General features: G+C 39.5%; 1 protein-coding gene across 3 annotated transcripts in view; it reads left to right on the top strand.

Annotated features, from left to right (window-relative positions):
- Window positions 1-22,446, top strand: part of CACNA2D1 (calcium voltage-gated channel auxiliary subunit alpha2delta 1) — a 341,896-nt gene that overhangs the window by 58,767 nt on the left and 260,683 nt on the right. For all 3 annotated transcript variants that reach the window (XM_088523514.1, XM_088523513.1, XM_088523511.1), the window contains exon 3: window positions 3,645-3,761. In XM_088523514.1, coding sequence (XP_088379640.1) covers window positions 3,645-3,761 — 117 coding nt within the window. The remainder of the gene's footprint in view (window positions 1-3,644; window positions 3,762-22,446) is intronic.

Genomic DNA, 22,446 nt, shown 5'->3' with positions numbered 1-22,446 from the left:
TATCCTAAGGTTTTGGGACCTTACTCAGGTTACTCCTGTCCTAAAAAAGGTTCCTTTTTCTTAAACTGGGAAGCTGGCAGTTGAAAGGAAAAGGAAAAGGAAAGGCATGCAACAGATTTCTACTGCATTGTAGAATGACTCAACATCAATTCCTATTCTTTACTAACTGGCTAATCTGTGTAAGCAATGCCAAGACCACTGGCCATCTAATACATAGACCATTTCAGAACCTTGCGTGAGAAGCCAGCTTTTCTGAGTTGTGGAGCTTGAGGGCCGTTAAAATCAAATTTCAGTGTTATAGCAGGCCCCAGTCACCCGGTTTAGGTAAGTCCCAGTGTAGTGAGGGTCACACAACGAATTTGCATCTTTCATTCTCTCTGAGTTTGGATAGAAATGTTTGATTATTTTCCTTAGCAGCTCTTACAGAAAGAGGGAAGAATGTCTCTTTATAAGCAAATTATAAATACATCGTAGAAGACCGAGCAGACAGAGGCATGTTCTGCTAAGGACCTGGCAATTTTTCTGATATTTACCACGTTCTACTATTGTTCTTGCTCTTGTGTCATTTCATACTAAAGTGATTCCTCCTGCCATATTCTCTCCCCTAAAGCCTTGCAGTTCATTATGTCAGAATAAATATTCAGCATTTAGAAAGTGCAATTCTGATACATTCTTGCCTGAACAGAAAAGTACATGGCTATTGACTTCAGACAAAAAACATATTTTTGTGCTATGGCCTTAGAGATTACTCGGGTATTCAGCGAGACTTTATTCTGTGTAAAATGGCAGGGTTTTACTGACAATACGAAGAGCTATTAGCAACACATTAATGCCTAAAGCACTAAAAATGATTTCCGATGTAAAAGCTAATAAACTTCCATTCATTTGGCCACAGCAATTGATAACGTGTGTTCAAATGAGCTCCTTTGACCAAGCCGCCGAGGCTGCCAAGCTGCGTTTGGAGACAAAGGAGTGCACCTGGGCTCTGGGAGCCCTCGTGGCTGTCTGAGATGGGCTTTTGCTAACCGGGGTTGACGGCGAGGCGGGGGGTTTGGAGAAGGCCGAGTTTGTTGCAGGACGCCAGGCTCTGAAGCGGGTTTCGTTTCCCCTGGCACGGTGGTTCTGAACCTCCAACTACAAATGGCGAGCAAATAAATTATGTAAGAACACTGCTCCATGATAGTTTAGACAAGTCTTGCACTTCAGAAAAATATAGTAGTGTGTTAAGACTTTGAGGTATTTCCCATCCCTCTTCTTTAAGAGCCTGTGAGATGGATCTTGGGCTAGTGGTAGCAGCAGGGGAGGTGAGTGCTGGGAGTCCCTGGTGTAGCGCAGAGTGAAGCAGAGGAGAAGGAGAGTTGGTGACTTAACTCAGAATCTTGTGCAGAATTCAAGGGATTTGGTCTTTTTTATTTATTTAATAAGTTAATTTTGAGTTACTGACAACTATCACTCACTGTAGCCAGCCTTCAAGTTGTGTTTTCTCATTGACAGGGCTGGCAAGGCCTGTTTTAAAGGTTATGCTGAACAGAAGTAGGAACGGAATTCCTGTCTGCCGTGGCTGTTGTCTCCTTATTAAATGATTCAGGCATCTGAACGGTTCTTCTGCTGGTTTAAATGAAACTTTTTTATTTTTAAAGAGTATAGTGAGGATTATTCTACCGTCTTCCTTTTTTTTTTTTTTTTTTTTTTGCAAAATCCTGTGAAGTTGCTTTGTAAATCTAAACTTCAGTTGATGCGGATGTACAATAAGCAGGGATTCATAATGGCGTTCACAGTCACAAATGAGATGTAAAGCATTAGGCACAGCATTTTACTTCAAAGAATAAAACATGAACACCTGTGACATACCCAGCCTTTGGTGGTTGTTTCCTATGTGATCAGCATGAATATTGGCCCATGATGGGAAAACCTGCTCGTTTTGCCAAATTTGGTCACTTTAATTTAGATGCTTTTCTGAAATTTTCTAATTCAAACTGTTGGAGCTAACAAAGCTCCTGCCTGGCTCCTGGAACGGCAGGGCTGTTATCTACCACAGTCACCCTGCCATAAAGATCAGTAGTCAATATAACCTTAAAATCCATTTTTTACTACAAATTTTGGGGGCTTTTGCAAGAAAAATAATGGATGCTCAAAAGGATGATTTTATTTCTAATTGCATTAATTAATAAGCATTAAGAAGCAATAAGATTTGTGGGTTGTGGCTTTTCTTTTAATAGGCTATAGCGCTGCTGTTATCCTAGTTCTTCAAAATATATAGATGTAAATTTTCTGTATGTCAATTTTAGAAAAAGAAGACTTTCAAAATGTACAAATTGTAAACAGTGTGCTCTTTCCTAGGTGAATTCTTTATTATTATTTTTTGCTCGTGATACACTGAATTTTAAAAATAATTGTCCCTGTATCTAGCATTAAAATGTATTCTAATTAGCTAATTACTTGTATGATGGAAACACTGTTCCTGGGTTAAAGAAAAAGAGAACACTTGAATGCTGTGAAACTCAGAGTGCTGGAAAGCTGTGCATGCCCCGTGCAAGCCGTGGGCTGCAGCGGCGCGGCTGGACCCTGGTGCCGGTTCCGCGCCCGGCGTGGCAGCGTGGGCAGGGGGGCAGCCCGGCCGGGCTCCGCAGGGTCTCTGCTCCCGCGTGGGAGCCCAGCCAGCGCCCGGGGACTGGCCCTGTTCCTGCGGGTGCCTGGAATTCCTGCCCGGGAGACGGCCCGGCCCCGCACGCAGCGTTCGGAGAGGCGCAGCACTTGAGTAAACTCAGGCCATCTGTTGGCTGCATAAATTAGTTTTCCCCGTTTGCCCATCTAGCCCTAAGGTGCCTGTGTTTTTTAATTTATTTATTTTTTTTACTTTGCCAAATTATATATTTTTTCTTTATCCAGTTCTAGTAGGATTTTTTTTTCTATTTGCCCTATTTTATTTCTTGCGCTTGTGTGCATTTCATTGTTCCAGTTTGTTTAACAAACATCTCCTTTATATAAGTACCCCCATGAAAGGTAATCTTTATTCATGATGCAGACACTATTACTGTTTCTTTTCTTTCTCCTGTCATATCCTATTCTAACTCTTCCTGTCCTTTCGCCTCCTCTCCCTGTTTATTTGTCTCCGTCTGTGTTTGTCTTTTCCCTGTTCCCTTCCCGTCTTCTTTATTGCCTTTCCCTTCTTCATCTTCTTTCCTCTTAACAGTAATACGAATCAATAAATAGAAAAGGCACTAAATTGGTTACGTCAGACTAACTTCATTGATTTTACTTCCCAACTGGTATGTTGCTCAGCATTCAGGGAAGAATTAAATCATTTAGAATTATTTGATTTTAACTTCAGTTGTTTTAAAGGTTCTCTGTTTTACATTGCCCTTAGCACTTTATGGCAATCAGATTCCTTAAGCATTTGGAAACTGAGCATTTATTCAGCAAAATCAGTCTCTTTTGAAGATTTCTCATATTTTTTTTTTTAGTGCCACCTTCTGCCTGTCAAACAAAAGGGTGAAATGCATCTTTCACAAAGCAAATTTAGGCTTCCCAACAGATTAGGCTTTGTGAAGTACTCCAGTAAAGAATCGAGGATCTGTTGGCTAGTTTGCTTCTTTTGAATGTCTGTTCCTATTTTGAATTATTCTTTTTTCTTCCGCTTGCAGATCTATTTGCAAAACAAAGATTTGTACACTGTAGAAGCCAACAACCCTCGTCAGTTGGTGGAAATAGCAGCCAGAGACATTGAAAAACTGCTGAGTAACAGATCAAAAGCCTTGGTGGTGAGTACTAATAGATGAGGTTTTCTATTTTTATTATTTTCAATTCTTTAAAACTGAAGCATGTTTTTATTGTTATTTTTCTGCCTATGCACTTAGGGCAGTGTCAGCTTGACGTGTACAGGACATGACATGTAGAACGCTGGCTTGTGACTTCATGGTAGGACAGGAACTCATTAGTCAGTTGGCATAGGGCAGATGCTTATAGATGCTTATAATAGTGATGGACAGATTAGGAAGCAGGGCCAAGTAACAAATGAAGATATAAATAGATTGCAAAATATTCCAGTGTGTGATGTACATGAATTTTTGATGACCTGAAGATCCCTAGACTCTGTAAACAGTAATTATCTTAAGGGGGAAAAAAGGAATGCAGCTTTTTAAAAGCTAGTTTGAACATAATCGTATCTGTGAGGGTAATTTTAGTATTATTGCTGAACAGATCTGTTGATGTTTAATCTCCTTGTCTTCTCAGTTCCTCAGTGTTTCATGGTGGTAGCAGTTAATTCTTCAGCAAACGTAGCCATGTGTGAAACACATGATTCATTTTCATAGCTATTCTATTTCTGACTTGCTAATTTAAACTGTATTTCAAACATGTTTTGTACAAGCAAATTTAATCCTGAGCTACTAGCATTAAGATGGTGCTGCATTGTAATCTCATGTTTCCTTATGTTTTAAGTAACAAGTAGCTGCTCTTTCAAAGTGCTTCTCTTGCAGATCTATCACCTGAGATGCCAAACTTGGGTGATTGCTCCTTATAACTTCTACTCATATAAAATTTGAATCACTTCAAAGATTAAGGTGCATTTTAGAAGATACTGGCCAAACTTACGTAGGATATTCTGGATGAATTTGTAATTATGTCTTTTATAGAATCTGAGCTGTAGGCAAAGGCTGAAAGGACAGAATACTAGAGTGGAATTGCTTAGAGGAATTGAATAATCTACTGTGGCTTGAATTTGAGTTTGGATATGTCATTTAAAGTGAAAGACAGAAGAAGGATGGATTAACTCACCTAACACTTGGAGCTAGATGTTAAAACTCAGCTGGTTGCCCTAAGCTCCTTTATGGAGCAAAATAGGCCCTTCTCAGGTGGGGCTTACCCACCCTGTTCTAAATGAGACTTTCAGATGGGATGAGCTACAGCCTAGACGTGCTAATTTCTCTCTTTGGCTGTCAGAGGAGCTGAGGTGCAGATGTCCATACTGGAAGCATCTCAGGTTAGGAGAGATGGGTTCCTCCCAAGGAGTGCTGGCATCAGTGCAGCTACACCCTGCTAAAGAACCAGGCAGGGACTGAACTTGCTGGTCCATGTTCTGCTGAGGACTGGTTGTCTTAATGGTGAGGACAGAAAGGTCATTTGCTTAGCAGGTTTCTGTGTGCAGATACCACTGGAGATGCCCATTTTCCTTCTTACGTGCTTAGCAGTAGGAATTTTTGTTCCCTGTACTAGTTCCCGTAGCTTCCCTGACACATCATGTAAATCCATGTAAAAGCTTCCTTGTGTGTGTGTGTAAAAATATAATAACAAAGGGTTCCAAATAAGTTTTCATTTCATTTTTCTATAATAATTCTGTGTTTACCTAGCACTTTGAACCTTTTATTATTCATGCACAGCATTATAAATGATTTATAAACTTTTGTGAATATGGCAGATTTTCCACCATTTTCCCATCAATTCATTAAGTTACAGTGAGTTTAAGTTACCACAGCCAAATCTTTTGCTTGAAAGTCATAATTCTTGAAGGGGTTTGTGTGTGTGTGTGTGTGTGTGTGTCCATGTGTGTTCTGTAATTTTTTTTCTACTGTGAAAGCCTGGAGAGAAATGAAATAAGTATCTCAGACTTAGTCTAGAAAAGATACCAGAATATTTTTGCCTGTGAATGTGGCAGTATTCTACCTGGTATTCTACCAGTATTCTACCTGGTCTTAGGCAAGTCCCTGGTCACTTTTTGAAAGGAGTTACATGGTCCAGTTGGTAAGTTGGAGAAGGATGTGTCTTCAGTCCAGTTCCCCCCTTTTAAAAAAATTACACAGCAACTGTTTAGTCTTTGGAACTTCTCCAGGTAATTTTAAATGGTAAAGTCAATACTTCCAAAGGTAAATAGAAAGTCCTTCAAATACATTAGTAGTTAAACATTTATGGCTTTAAAACCAATTCTATTATCCATGATACGGTTCATGGTTGAGGGTGGCATTATAGCCAGTGCTGCAGTGTATGTCCAATGCTTATGGTCTTTAGCCATGTGCTGTAATTTCAGGATGTCTACCATGATTCTGTGCATTTCTGCAGAACTTCTTCATGTCAAACTTGCCACTTCATGCAGGGTGAAAGTCATCCCAATGTGAATGAAAATAATTGGTCTTAATCCCTTCTTTCACAGTTGAATTTAATTTGCTAAAGGAGAAATCTGCTTCAAGACAACTTTTGGATGATAGTCAGTCATGAATGCTTCCCAAAAAAACTTGCTTTCCCTTTGTATCAAAAACCAGACTTACCATAATCCATACATTCAGAATTGTAACACTTGCTCAGTGTTTAATAAGCAGTTTAGTATTATTTTCAATATTTTATTTACCTTTTGGTTTTAGATTCAGACATTTTTAGCTATGAAGGCTAGATGTTCTGAGGAAATTCTCTAGAAAAACGTGTTTACCATGTATATTGATGAATGCAGAGGCTTAGTCTTATTAAAAGAAAAGGGAAAGAGGAGGCCAAAATTCCCACTCAAGAGGAATAACAGCCTGTTATTAATCTTAGTCCTACACAGATGTCCTTGCTGATTCATATTCTATATGGTTATTAATTTTAGATGACTTTATGTTGGTTTCTTTTGTGCTTTCACCTTAAGAGCAGTGAATGGCTCAGATATTTGCACTGGCTTTTCTGTTTGCAGGAATCCTGGGTTCATATCAGAGTGATATTCAGTGACTTCTGATTTTAAACATTCCTCCAGGTCATTTTATACACTTGTGACACTCTCCGGTTATCTCTTGAACCTGAACTATTACCTTCTACTAAGGGAATTAGGGAATTTCTTTACCATCCAGAAGTTTTTTTTTTCTTCTTTTTTTTTTCTTTTTTTTTTCCCAATAACTACCCTTATGTTTGATTTTATAAATAATTCAGCTTCACTACCTAATGCTCCTCTGAAATACAAGTCTTGTTAAATCTCCTGGGTCACATTTTCTCTGAAGTCAGGAGTGGAGTCAAATAGGACTGGTACTAATCACTGCGCTTAGGGTTTTACCTTGGGGGCTAATATGACTCAAAGTGTTAATTAAGACCTGAATGCTGAAGAGAGGATGATGCAAGAGGAGAATAAATCCTCCAGTAATGCCAGGAGGAAGGTGCCAGCGAGTGACATCAGCAGCTCGTTGTTCAGACAGCAGCGTGCCCCAGGGCTGCCGCTGATTCCCCCTAGGCCAGCCACACAAACAAGGTTTTGGCAAGGTTATAATAAGCAAATATTAGTGGTGACTTTTCTAATAATATGCTGGCTTCCCTTGAGCTGCAAGAGCACCTTTAAGTGAAAAATTACCCTTTAATAGAAAAATTATTTGTGTTTCTATGCACTTCTGTAAGAAAAAAACTATGTAAATATGATTTAGAGGTCCTAATGTTTTATAGTTCTGGGCATTACAATGAAAGGCTTGGAACTTCCGAGTTAGCTGGGATGACCTATGTCATCTCATTTCTGAAAAATCATGATGTGTATGTGGAAATATTACACTGACAGTCTGGACAAAGATGACTTCTTCCACCTTAAGGAAAGAAAATATATTGTTTTTTTTTTTCCATGTTTGGGCATCTATGCTTGGAAGCAGCTTAAAAGTGGTAGTTGAAAAAAAATATAGTTGAGGACAGGGAAAAGGGGAAGCCCTGCTCTGAAACTGATGTCAGAAGGGCTTCGTAGAAGCAAGGACTGGAAAACATTACGGATAGAAAAAGGATGAAAAGAGGGGGATTTTTCAAAGCATGTGCTACAAAGGAGTGTAGCTTTTGTAGCAAGAAGTTAGGCAGGCAATAGTCCCTTATATTGAAGGATGTCCAAGAAAGTGTTATGGTAGAGCTGCTGTTGAAGCGTGCATGTTTTTCTTTTCTTTTTGTTTTTTTCTTCATTATCCCTGTTTCCTGGCGTGTATTTGCCCGGTCTAACCCCTCCTGAGCACACAGTGTGGTGACATTTACATATGCAAATGCCGTGTTGTGCTTTGTGAGTCCGTATTCTGCCCGCCGCGCGCGGGGACGCAGCTTGTGCGGGCCAGCCGCGGGCCCCGCGTTGGCACGTGCGCCGTGGCAGATGGGCGGAGGTGGCACCGAGCAGGTGTCTGCCAGCAACTGTGGGCAAAAAGCTGCTGCTTGGGCATTTTGCAGGTCCTCCAGCTTTGCCAGGCCCTCAACAAGGGCTCTGCCTGGCACCCCAGCAGTCTGGCACCTAAACTGCAAAGTGCCACCAAAGTGATCCGAGGTGTCTTCAAGGTCCTGCGCCTCCCATGAGTGCAGTGGCTTTCATGGAGATAACGTAGATCACACTAGTAAATCACGATCTGTCTGCTCAGCTGGAACGTAAAGTAATTTAAACAAAATGTTGTCTATATGCAAGAAAGTGAAGAAAACTGCACTTTGAAAAATGCAAATGTATTTCATTACTACCATTACGAATACTGAATAGAGTACATGAGACTGATATATTCGTAAAATGTGACTTATAATATATAAATATTATATATTTATATATAAATATTATATATATATTTTTATATATATTTATATATTTATAATAGATATAATAGATATTATAAATATTATATATTTATATATTATAATTTATAATTTATATATTATAAATATTCTCCCTCTGTCTATACGTACAAAAAAAGCCTTTTAATATATGAGATGGGCTCAGGGCATATTTACTAATCATATAAAATGTTACAGAAAACTCAAGATTTGCAAATATCCTAAGTTTTGCTGCCATATGTTAAAATTTTAAATATTAAATCAGTATTTTTAAAGCCAAATTTAAAGAGTCAGTGTTTTCCAAAGAGTTGTTTTGAAGTTTTGTCTCCCTTTATCTTGTGAGAGAAAAGGAAAATGCATCCAAATGTGATGCTAGATCCAGTGCTGCACCCTGAACATAGGGGTGCAGCTTTTTTCCTCTTCAACAGTGTGAAGTCAGTAGTTTTGCAACCTTAGCCTTCTGTCTGGCCATCTGATCATTAAGTGTGAGGCAGAATCATTAATCTTGTACCTCAGGAAAATTTGCATTTTTACCTTCATGCTTATTTTTGTCGATATTTTGAAATGAAGGAGAGTAAGCAGTTTTGGATCTTATATAACAGAAAGAAAAAAGTTAAGAGAGAAAATGAGGAATTAAGAACACACAATTCTCTGCAGAGAATTTTGGATGAAACTGTTACCAGTACATCTCACCTTAGATAGTATCCATTCCCATAGTTCCACATTATTTATTTTTTCACTACTTATTTGTATAATACTTCCAGGTGAATCCTTCTTGTTCTTCTCTCCAAATTCAGACATACTTTCATTCCTCTGCAAATCCCATTTTCTGCAGAAGAAATCTCTCTTTGAAGGAAACCTCGGGGCCAGATCCTTGTTATCAACACTATGATCTATGGCCAGAGTGCACGTGTTGCAAGTCCCTCATTCTATTGCTGCCCACGTTCTAAGGGAACAGCGTAATCATGTGTGTAGGATAGAAGCGAATACTCAAATTCCATTAAAGTATACTTTTACTATTGTATTCTTGCTTGAGTTTTTTGTGTTGCTTTGTTGTGGAGATATTTGTTTTTACTTTCAGCTTGTAAACTCTTAAAATTTATTGAGAGAAAGGTACTAGTTTTATGAAAAAGTTAGTACTTCCTGGAGCACTGCACTTGGGCTACATGTAGACCAGGCAAGAGTTACATGCAATTTTTCACCTTGTTGTCCAGGTTCTTCAGACCTCTTAGTAAGAGATCTGGACATCAATCGTATCTTCGTTGCAGCCGTTAAGCCTTGGATTCTTTTGCAAAGTGAGGAAACTGAGTTTCCATGGAAACTGAGGCCCGGGTTGTGTGCGCGGAGACAGATTCCCCACAGATGATGTTGGGCGATATCCAAGGTGCCTCTGCCCGAGAACCTGGAGCTCCGGGTGTTTGTCCTGCTAGCTGAGATGCAGCTTCAAGGCAGCTGTGCAGCTGTGTCCAGCTGCCGTAATGCTTCCCTGCCCGTCTGAAATACGGCTTCAGTGTTTCAAATCAAAATCAAAACTGGTTTCGGTATAAAAAAGCGTTGGGTATATCTTGATAAATTTGCTTGTCTTTCTGTCTTTCCCTCTCTCCTCCTTGAGACTTATAGGTGTTCCTACCCTTTTTGACTCACTTGCCACCTACAGGAAGCTTTAGGCATCCGGCTTGGAAAAGTTTGGAGAAATTCAGAGAAGGCAGATAGCTGGAGTGGTGGTTAGTCTCGCGGGAAGCAACATTTCCTCACGTTTTGTTAGGATGCTCTCTTTGTTGGCATATGAGAGGCTGCCATCATAAGGGAGCAGGCAATGGGGTTCATGTGCTGGGTGGCTTACCGAAACAATTTCTGGTGTGACTTATCCCGAAGAGGAGATATACATGGAAAAATCAAATTAACAATAGTAATTGCTGGTAGAACCATTGAACAAAGTTTTATTGATGCATGATTTTGTGCAGCGTGTACAGAGCTGTATACAGAGATTTTAGGTTGTGTTTCACTCCAACATGCTCATTTTCCCCTGGAGTTGTTAGGCCATAGACATTTGATCTATTTTAATATTTTAAATACTTTGTTCTTTTATTTTAATATTTTGTTTTGAGCTGGAGATGGAAAAGGAGTCTTAAAATTTTCTCTTCAATCTTGGACGATACTAAAAAAAAATTCTAGACCTTAGCAAAAATACTGTATTTTCAGTATTTTCACAGCATCGTATTTGTTCACAGCATCAAAAAACAAATGGCTTTAACTGTGCCAAAATCCTACATTAAAAATACCTTTTTTCAGCAAAGTAAACATAAAACATTTTTTGTATGCATAAGGACTAAAAGATCATGCATGCTATATGTCTTTATATGACATTATGTCTTGGTTCTTTAAGTTTTTCCATTATGTATTTGGTAGAATTTTACTGAGTTAGGACTTTAGCTCTATTTATATATCGCTTTTTATATCTCCATCATTTCTCTATATGCTGAGTAATTCACTGAGGTGGAAGATTTCTACATTTTATTTATGGATGCTTCATGTGAATTTTGAGAATAGACATTCTTGTCTCTTTCCTGCAGCATTGTATTTAGATTTCAGTCCATGACCAGAACTAGTAAGATGAAGGTAATCCAAGTAATAGAAATAGCTAATTCAGATAGGATAAGAACTCTGCAAGTATATTTACAACTGATGCCATGCTATTTTTTACAACTGGCTTAGCTGGGAAGTTTTCACATTAGAAAAAAGATAGTACATATGCTTTTTAAGGCTGTAATATGGAGTCAGCGAGCGTGTATGAACTTTGTTTAAATCTCCAGATGTAAATGTAGTCTATTTTGAAAGTCAGTAGTAGTTGCTGAAGGAAATGTGTTTTGGAATGACAGCTAGTGAGATGTGACACTTACGAAGTCAAACATTTGTCAACTTGTCCACATGTCAGATGTTGGAATTTGTTTTTACTTGTCTTGCCTTCAGTCTTATTTTATTAACCTAAATCCAGGTTTTATCAATGCAGCTTTATGCCTCAGAGGATAAAGTCACAGAGCTCACACAGCTTGCAAAGCATCATGAAGTCTGGAATAATAAATCAGAGGATTTGCAGTTAAAGTTCTTATGAATATGGCCTGTTTCTGTGTGGGTTTTTTTTTACCTTTCTTTCCGTGATTTATTTGACTTGGCTTCTGCACTTCTTGCCTTCTTGTTGACAGATAAGGAGAGGGTTATCCCTCCCCTTCCCTTATTTCCGTAGGTAGCCCTGAGTAAGCGATTGAGTCCGCTGGCTTGGGAGAGGCTGCTGCGTCTCCAGCCTGCCGGCACAGCGCGTTGTGGTCGCGGTTGTGAATGTGACTGAGGTGCTGGAAGCTGAAAATGGTCTCGTTGGGCAGCAGCTGCACAGCTTGACTGTCCTCCTTGCACGGTGCACTGTCCCTGATGTGAGAGCGCCGGCGTTGCCTTAGCATTTGGGACGTAGAGAAACCAGGAACGCTGAGAGCTCCTTCCTGTGTGTTGCTGTTAATTCATTTGAAAAAAAAATGCCTGAAAAAAATAGACTTGCATGGCTAATTTTCCAGAGCTTCTGTGTGTGTGCGTGTATAAAACTCCCTGTTGGACATAGTTTATGTGTTTGTTACAAGCTCGTTCCTTTGTCTAAGACTATGGATACACAAATTCCATTTCAGAAAGGTGTTTTGCAGGTGCACTGCTTCATTAGTAGTGAGTGTTATTTGAAGCTGATGGGTTGCACTAGCAGCTGTGAAAGCTGAAATCCTGCTCCAAAGACCTCTTTATGATCACTTTGGTTTTGACTAATTTTTACAGCTTTAGAATCCAGGATTTTAAATGAAATGATGCGACCCAAACTGTTCCTATGTTGCTCCTATGGGATTTGTCCCAGATTTTGTCTCCAGGGCTTTGCTACCCTTCTTACCTGAGGCCTCTCCTCAGGCAGCTTCTGCTGCTGCAGATATCTTTTTTCCCTTGTATGCCCCTCTGCCTAATACTTACAGAGAACTATTTTCTTCCTTTTTTTCTCCTCCATCTGAGGATCTTCATTCTGATCTTTCCGAGAAGCAAGAAACATGTTCACACCTTCATATTTTATAAAGGAATGGTAAAATCCATGATAAAACACATAATTGTCAAAATCCAAATATTTCACACAAATAATTGAATAATTTTGTTACCTTTCTTCCTAAGCCTTCTCATTTCTCTCAATGTCTTTTTTTTTGAGAGCGTTCATAGCTAGAATTACAGGATTTGTCTCAGTGAACAGAGTATTGAGAAACCTCTTTTGTGCCCTTGGCTTCTCTTCTTTTATTCTGTTAGTCCTTTTGGTGAAGGAAAGGGCTCTCTCAGGGAAAAAGCTTCAGGAAACAAGGATGAGAGAGAGGTAACAAGGAGTAACAGCACAGGAACAGGTTGCCTGTGGAGGCTGTGGAGTCTCCTCTGGAGATACTAAAAACCCACCTGCACATGATCCTGCGCAAGGTGCTCTAGGTGACCCTGCTTGTGCAGGAGGGTTGGACTAGAGGATCTCCCAAGGTGCCTTCCAACCTCAACCATTCTGTGTTTCTGTGATTTTTATGAAATGCATTTGTGGTTCCGTATGTTCAGAGGGACAGTCTTACTGAACTACCTCAGTGTGTGGTGAGCCGCATGTACCCTGACCTGTTCTCGAAAGGGCCAGGAATCACGACCGCTGGATGTGTCGCATCCCCCTTCAGTGCGTCCCCCTTCATGCGGAGCTGTGGGAAGCCATTGGCTCTTCATCTTCTGCTCTTCGTCACCGTCCCTCCTCTGTCACCAGCCATGACAGCCCTGGGCATGGTGGCAGCTCCTCAGCTTGCACGTCCTGTTCCAGCTACAGTGAATGTCTGGCAGCTCCCCGGGCATCTTGCTGTGTGCTCATTTACAAGCCAGAAAGTCATGGTAAAACACTTGATGAATGCTAGCTGATAAGAACTGAGTACATAGGGAAAAAACTGTATTCACTTCCATTTTAACAGCTAGGCTTTTGAATAGGAAAGTGAAAAAGAAAGATGCAGAATGGGTTGAGACTGACACCAACGGGGAAAATAAGCAGGTTCTACATTTTAGAAGACACAGAAAGAAACAAACAAATAAAAACCCCAAAATCTTAATAATCACAGCTCCTCCAGAACAAAATAACACCACAGAGCAGGAGATTGTTTGGGCTGAATAAATCAAGTTATAATTTTAGAATAGTACTTCAGCATGGTCCCTGAGCTGCTATAAATCTGCATTACTTCACTTGTATTTCCTTATGTCTAGAACCAGAAAAGGGGAATAGCATTTGCACGGCTAGATAGAAGACAACGATGCCTGATTTTAACGTGCCTGACTATCATGGAGGTATCAGAAACCCAGAGGGACAAAGAGGTGTGGAAGCTGCAATGAGGCCTATGGAGGTCTACCTGCTTTTCACAGAATGGCTTACACAGGTGTATCTGAAATCCTCTGTCTGAATCACTGATGGTTGGATCAATAAAGCTGACACCTTACTTTCCATGGGATAGGAGTCTGGCTGGAATTTTCCCATTAAAATTGGCAGTTGCAGAGATATTTATGTTTCTTTTTTTATGATATTGGAAGAAGATTCCATATTTGAGATATACATCCAACAATTAGGGAAATGGGATCAAATCTGTCTTCTAAAATGTTTCTCTCTGCCTCTCACTTCCCAAGAGTATCCTGAATGACAAGATCTGCTGAACAGAAAGGCAATATTCTTCCTTGGTTGTTCTTCCATCCTACCAGTGCTAATCTAGAGGCCACTTTTACAGATGAGGGCAGAATATAACACAGAGAATGGTAGAAGTGGTGATATCTAGTTTAGATGTGAGAGAATACAGTTTTTGGTTTAAGATGCTTCCCTTTAATGGTCTGCACCCTCCTCTTTTCCCACTTCCCACAAATTGATTTCTAGTTGATTTTCTTCATGCAGCCTAGTCGTGCATCAAACTTGGAAGAAATTCATTATGGAAGTTTCTAACAACTCCTTACCTCTGCTAAGTCAAGAGTGACATCATTAGCCTGTTTCAAATTTTTCATTTTTTAATAACAAGAGAAGTTTTGCCTGTCTTAAGGTTCAGCATATCCCGAGACAGAGATTGCTTTTTTTGCAATGGCCTTTTTTATAGAATGATTTAGGGATTAAATGTATTTTAAATTCAGCATTTCATATTAAAACTTCAATCACCTACCACTTGCTTATAATTAAAAATGCCCCTAGGCAATAAATTTTGTTCTGTGTAAATATGACAGGCATAATTATGGCAGACTTAATTGTTCATATATTCCTAGTTTTCATGTGGTGATAAGTTGAATATTAGAATAAGGGAGGAAGTAATTACATCTACCTCCACCCTCCTTTCAAATAATAAAACAAAACAACAAAGTCTGTACTTTTCCTTGAACTTGAGTCCATAATGCAGTCTCCTGATTCAATAAATTCTGAAATTAATTTCACACCAAAGTTACAAACATTGTTGATTTGTGTCCCATTGAATTGTGAAGAGGAACAAGTGGCTGTGTTTGGAGGGGAGGGCCGGGGGCATTTGGACCTGCGGAGGAAGCGGCGTTCTCCTTCCATCCCTAGCATTGGCGCTGCAGGGTTCAGGGGAGCAGAGGACTTACAGCCACCCTAGGTTCCTCCATTGCCATCTTCTTTACATCCAGCCCTGCCATTGCAAAGGAAAAATGCATTTAAAAAAAATATTTATTGAATTTGTGAAACTCATTTGCAGTTACGTTTTGAGAGAAAAACCTTGCATGTTTCTGCGGTGTGACCTACAGATCTCAGCTGGTTCTTTAGGAAGGAGAGATATATATATTTATATGTGTATGTGTTTATGTGTACATTTTATTTATATATATATATACATATATATATGTATTTTGCCCAAAGGGGCACTTGCCCAGAGCAGAAACATCAGTGAAGATGCTTTAGGTCTTGCATTGCTGTACAGAACCCCTTTACCCCTTCAGATTCGGTTGTTCCTTGCGCCCTGGCTGTGGCCAGGCTTCTCCTTTGCTCCTTACGCTGTCCCCAAGTTGGTCTGTGCTGCAGCAGCAGTGACTCATTAATGCTCAGTCCACTGTAAAGCACTAAGCAGACAGGCTCTGCTGCCAAATTCAGTGCTACTCCCCAAGTACCTTCTCTGAGTCAGAGCACTGTGGAGCAATAATTTTATTTTTGCTGGCTCTGTTTGGGAGGATGGTGCAGGAGTGGGTGACTGGAAGGCTCTTGTTGCTGAGCAGGCAGTGAGCAATCCTCCATGACGTTTGTTTTGTCTTATTTATTTATTTATATATATATTTATTTATTGCCTGTATTTTGGATTTGTTCATATTTATTTCTGTTTAAACCAGTCTTTAAAATCATTCATGTACATGAACAGAAAATGCCTGGGGAGCCTTTGTACCTCATTGCAAGGTGATAAAAGCAGTTTGAATGGAAGTCCTGGGGATGAATATTTTTGGGAAGATGAGGCAGAAATCAGTCTTTAGAAACAGAGAAGATACCAATGTGCAGCCCATGCAATCCCAACAAGCACCGATTCAGCACTAGCAAAGTGCCCTTTCATCACTTTGGCCATTTTTTGTTTCATCCACAAGTAGAAATCCAGTTGGTGTAAGTTAGCCCTAGATAATCCTTTCAACACCTTCTGTTGCACATTTTCAGTATGGTTTCTAGGTAAGCTATACACTGCAACCTTAACTCTAATTTTTGGTATGTTTCTTAATTTTAGGATACTTATTTCCTAAAAGAGTGTTTATCACAGCCAGCCCATGTGGTTACTGAGAGAATATGGTAAAGAACTGACTAGAGAGGGATGAAAGCAAGGAAAAATCAATATCACTATTTACAAACTACGGTGTAGAGTAACTGTAATGATTTACTGGTGTGGTTGGGCAGTGGAACATAGTACTGCCATAGGTGCTTTAACTTCTTGGTTTTATAGCTGTAAACTTTTCATGAAGCATGCTCTGTGTTTATCAGTTTTACCATTTCATAAAAGTGCTTGCTTTATATGCAGTAGATTCCCTAGGATACATATTTGCCTAGATAATTGTAATTAGCTGAGATGTTGAGGTTGGAAGGGACTTCTGTAGATCATCTAGTCTAACCCCTTGCTCCCCTGCCAGATACGGTGTGTTGTCTGGTTTACCCTAGGTTTTGAATTCCCACTAGTTTTCACTGAAATATCATTTTAAATAGGTACAATGCTTGAAATGGTGTGTACACCTGCACAAAATTTTAATATTACCTGCTTTCGAGTGCTCTGTGTATCACTTTTTGTAGCTCTGGTTATGAATTTTTGGTTCAACTACTGCAAAAACTCTTCATTTAATTGGTCCCCGTTGATACTATTTAAAACACTTCATCTTTGGAACTCAGTGACCCTGAAAGCAGGTGGGAATGCACTGCAAGAAAATTCCTGTATAAATATTAGTGCTATTCTGCTGTGTGATAACAGAGTACTAAGCCCTGGTGTGCCTGATTTGTTACAGTTGCTCTGTGTTTTGCATACAACAGGCTGGAAAATCTGAATACCTGGGCAGTTCCTTGAGCAATTCCAGCCTGAGGTGATGCAGGAGGACTTTGTGACACGGAGGTGACACGTCCTTGCTCTAGCAGATGTTAGGCTTTCAATGCTGATGCTAAGGCAGTTAACGTGGAATGGGACTAGCACTATTCCAGTTCAAGTGGCAAAACTGAACTTGTGGTTCAGAGTTACATTTTTACATATGTATGTATGTATGTTCTATGTGTGTATGTATAACAGGATCTTTACAACAGGTTTGAGCTTTTGGAGCTTGCTCATCAGTTTGTTATTTTTCCCACTGTTAGCTACACAGTAACACAACACATTACTGCGCCTTTCTGTGCCTCTCTTTTTTTTTTTCCCTCCATACATAATAATACGCAGAATAGTCTAATGAATTATTAGTATCATTCTTGGTTCAACTGTTTTGATGAACTGCTGCTGCTCAGACTTCCTCCTCATGGTCTCCGCTGCAACAGCAGCTTGGTCAGATGTTTTGGCCTTGCATCAGATTTTGGAGGAGAGACGTGAAGTGGCAGAGATGGGGGATGAGGTATGCCTGTGCAGGATGCCTGACTACATGCTCTGATTTATTATTTAGCTGTGAGTGATGTTCAGTTCAGCAGGGGAGCTTTCCTTCCTGCAGTTGCACTGAGGTCGCTGTGTGTTGCTATTGTGCAGTGACTTGGATGACATTTCTGACTGCTTGCCCCCACTGCATGGTTTCAGCATGATGTATTTTCACAGTGGCTTCAAGGCCTACAGAAGACTAGTTTATACTTGGTTTGGTACTCTTTTAATACTCGTCTTCCTTGCACAAACATTATACTGCTAATTGCGTCTTTGCTGGCTGCCATTTGTCAGCTTGGAAATCACAGAATCCCTTTCGGTTATATAGAATTAAAACTATTGATAGTAAATAACTATATAATTAAAAGTGCTCTTTCCACTTCAGAGTGAACTACCAACGTGGCTTAGCAGGCATGGTGGTGAAGGGCTTATGGCTGCACTTGATGTTCTTGAAGATCTTTTCCAACCCTAATGATTCTGTGATTCGGCGAAGGTTTCTGATATCTTTTTGATCTGCTTGAGTGAGGAACAAGCAAGCTGGTGGGGGAAGCTCTAAGTGCTGGTGGAGCAAAGTTTTCATTAGGTCTCTGTAAGCAGCGTATTTTGAGGGCCTGATATTTACATCAACATATACCAGCAGGATTTCTGAACTGCAAGAGTCTTCAATGCTACGAATAAAAACTTAATTGTAGTCTAGCTAATCTTTTAAGTCATTAATACACGGGAAGTGCATCTGCCTAAACTAAAATAATAGACACAGAAATGCAAAGATTAGAGGCTATTGTAGTTAAAAAGTTGTTGCAGAATCTGGTCTTTTCACTATTAGAGTGGAATAACAGTCTCAGCTGTGAATATTTTTCAGGCCATTCTTTATCCGTGGTTGTAGAGGTTGTGATAAAAATGGAACCATGGCAACTTTTATGGTGAGCAGATAAATTCCACAGGCAAGGGCTTGGCGACGGCTCGAGAGCTGTGATCCTGCCGCCCCGGTTGGTGCTCATGCTGGTGCTGGCCTGGTTTGTGCTCCTGCTGCAGCTTGTCCTTGTTCCGGAGTGCAGGGGCCTCGTGCTGTACGTACTGCCTCTGGAGTTGCCTCCAAGTGTAATTCCCAGAAACACAAGACATGCCACAGACAGGTTCATTATTTTTAGCATTCCCTACAAGCTGCTATCCTTTGGAACACTTTGTATTATTTATTAGATGGTGACTATTCTGGGCTGTATGCGAGATCGAGAAAACACAGCATATGATTCATTTTGCTTACGTTATATAGAAGCCAGTTGTCTAGTCTAAGCTAGGAATGTGATTTTCTGCTATATCCATTGGAAAATGGGCACTGCTAGAATGAAGATTCATTTTGCTGTCTTTCAGGCCCATTGGTGCTATCTCTTCTTCCTCAGCAGAAAGAAACACAGGATTCTTTTAAATTTCTTTTTACAACTTAACTGCTCCTTATTCATCTGCCTTGTGGATCATTCTCTTTTATTCCAGCAGTGACCACCGTTTTGCTACTGCACTGCTTGCAAATTGCCATTCTCTTTGAAAACCTCAAGAAAATTGAGCTCCAAGAAACTGAAACTCCAACAAGTTCCAAAAAATTCAAATGGGTGGGTAGGATCTCCAAATATACAAAATCTCCAAATATACAAAAAGTAGAGGAAAAAAAAGTACCTCTGGCCTTTTTTCCCCCCTATTGCTTTGATAAACATGTGGATAAACTCTAGCCTGGGGAGTTGTGCACCATTTGCACTTTCCAAAATAACTTTCCAGTGTGGATGCAGGTGAAAGAGAAGCTAATGTTACTATTTAGACATTTATTGTAGAGAATACAGAAATGAAATGTCACGTTCCCCTAAACGTGGACATGGATTATTTTTCTCTATGTTGAGCGTGAGCTTATCAAATGATGTATTGTGAAGGAGGAACAATAATTTGCCGTCCTGTGAAAATGGCATCAAATGATTTTTGTGGTTTCTGAAAGCTCTTTATAAGCAGAAGCTGCTAATTGATGAAAAACAAAACAAAGTTGTTATTGCAACAAATCATGTTTACTTTTAATAGTCTTATATGAAGGAGAAAACCTTGAATATTGCATTACTGAAGCAAAAATCTTATTTCTGGGAAAGAAGGAGCCTTTATTACAATATCAGAGACCTTGAGGCAATTTGTTTACCTTCTGTTCATGAGAGTCAAGGAGCAGCACTGTCATTAAAAAAGAATGAAGTGCATTCAGACAATTAAAACAACAGTAAGATGTCAATTAAAGAAATTATAGAAAGATACCACACTGTGCCCTTTTGTTCTCTACAGGAATTTAATTTAGAGTCTTTTTTTTTTTTAAATGAAACTAAAAGTAACTAAAAAGATAAGCAAAACCACAGAACACTTGATTCTTAAACAAGAGTATTTTTATATAGCAGTGTCAGTTTAAATATATATGCCAAATCTGTCTCAGGGGTCGGCAAACTGCTGGAAAGGGAGATGCACAAAAGCCAAGCCAAAAGCAATACAGACTGACAATACAGAAGGAACTAGAGGAGCAGATAAACAGCAGAGGTGGATTCAGGTGGAAGCAGCAGCTGAGCTGTGAGCAAGGGGACACCAAGGCGAAACTTCAAACAGACAAATACAAAAGGAGGGGAGAAAAGAGAGCGTGATAATAATTATGGTGTCCGTGTTCAAAGTTCTCTTGATCCTGTTGTTCTGTCTTTTATAATTGATCAGGAAATGATGGTTTATTAACTTTTCATTGCAGTGGTAAACCTTTTATGATTTGGATTAGGGTCTTGGGCCTGGGAAGAAAGCGAGCTCAGTCCATGGATGCTGGAGAGCCAGAAGATAAGCAAAAATAGACTATTAAATAATTTCTATCGTGGTGCAGGGAGAGGGCTTCATAGTTAATTGGTAACCAGTAGACTTACCTGTCCATGCTATAGAACTTCAAGTGTGAGCAGTTGCTGTGGGTTGAAAATCTGATCCAGGCAAACTACACTTTGCATGTCAGAAAGACAAGGGGACACATAACACGCACTGACCTACCGGGCTGATGTCACCTCTCTTGTGGAGGATGGACGTGCCACGAAGGGATTCCCTGTATTGATGTTTTTCACCTAGTCACTGGGGAGAAAAGTACACCTTCTGTTAGCTTATGGATTTTTGATTTAGTTCACCATAATTTGATAAAGCTGAACACTAGATCTAACCAAATATATTCAGAACACAGCCTCAATCTGTCATGAAAGGAGACAAAATAGGTGGCATTGCTATACTTAATTGGTGGAACAGTAAATCTCATTAATTGAAACAGTATGTTACCCTCTGGCACATTAATTAATTTTGACCCCTTTATCAAGAGACAGCAGACACCCAACAAGCGCTTTCTTTCAGTAAACATATTTTGAAGGGGAATTAGATCTTGACAAAGTAAGAATTGCAAGCCGAGTTTGCCAGCTACTAGGCGAAACTCCTGACTAAGTTCTCTACGACAACTTATACCGAGAGCCTAAAATATTTCTTTAATAGTTCTTTAAATACTTTGTTGGTTTAACTGTATTATGTATATTTATAGCTAGTAGCTCTCTAAAAGCTGAGAAAATCAGTACTAGAAACAGAAAAAAAAAATATTAAACGTTGTAATGTTGTGGTCTCTATTGATTTCTGAAGGGAGGACTGTAAGACTACGTTCCTGGAGATAAATGTTACTCTGATTTGATATTTCATAACAGTGGACATACTAGTCCCTCAAGCGAGACCACCTTGGCGGAAAACATAATAACTCAGGATCATTTCTTACATTCACTGTTTTTCTTCTTGAATTAAGGAAAACGAAGTTTTGCTCGACTTACAGATGAAGCTGAAAAGCTGCTGAAACTTTAAAGAAATAGAATCACAGAAAGATGCTAAAAATGTTCTGGAGACACAAACCACCATTAGTTGATGATGGAAACTCCAGCAAGTCTTATGTCTAGCTACCTCTTATTTTTACACTGTGAACTGATTTTAGGTTTTCTGGAATTTTTTTAAACGTACAACTGAACTAGTTTGTGCTCACAGATACATTCCTGAACAGTTAAAGCATGTAGTTAATATGAATATGAATATCTGGTTTAATGTTCATCCTGTTCATCAAGACCAAATAGCAGGATTTCTGCTTCAGTCTTTTCTTTATTGAGGATTAGCTGAATAACCCTTCTTGCTGGAGATAAGAACTTACAGCATATATGACAATTTAGAGCCTTGCTTCCTAGGTATAGTAGGACTTGAATTACACTGTTTCATCTGATAAAATTTTGGTTTCTGTAATGCAGATGTCTATGTTAAGGTGGTTATTTAAGCAAACCTTACAGGCCATGGAAAGAAAGGACCATTTGTAGGTCATTTGATGGAGTTTAGATCCCTTTTTGAAATGACAAAGTCTGGACCACATCAAGTACGGACACACTGCTCAGATGAATCTCACCTCTCCCGTGCTCTTCATTTCCCTCTCTTCATCCGCTCTGTCCTCTAGTAAGTGGCTGTAAATTGAAAAGAGGGGAAAAATACTGATGGGGCAGTATTATAGGTCAAAAGGTTAGGAACACAGTATATTTGTAGATTATAGGAAGAGCATAAGTGTGCCAAAAAGTATAATATTCTTTCAGTAGGAGGACCTTTTGTGTTGTTTTGGGTCATGGATGATTGTCAGGCTTATAAAGTCGTGTTTGATTTCTTTGAGCATATGGAAAATTGGGCATTAATCAACTTGAACATTAGATTGTTCAATATTAGTTTTTGATGCAGTCGGTATTGACTATTTTTACTTCTATCA

Source organism: Tinamus guttatus, unplaced genomic scaffold, assembly GCF_059628265.1.
Source record: "Tinamus guttatus ecotype Peru unplaced genomic scaffold, ASM5962826v1 Tinamus_guttatus_pri_ptg000193l, whole genome shotgun sequence".
Taxonomy (NCBI): Eukaryota; Metazoa; Chordata; class Aves; order Tinamiformes; family Tinamidae; genus Tinamus; species Tinamus guttatus.
Note: the sequence above shows the minus strand (reverse complement) of the source record. Positions and strands in the feature narration are given on the sequence as shown.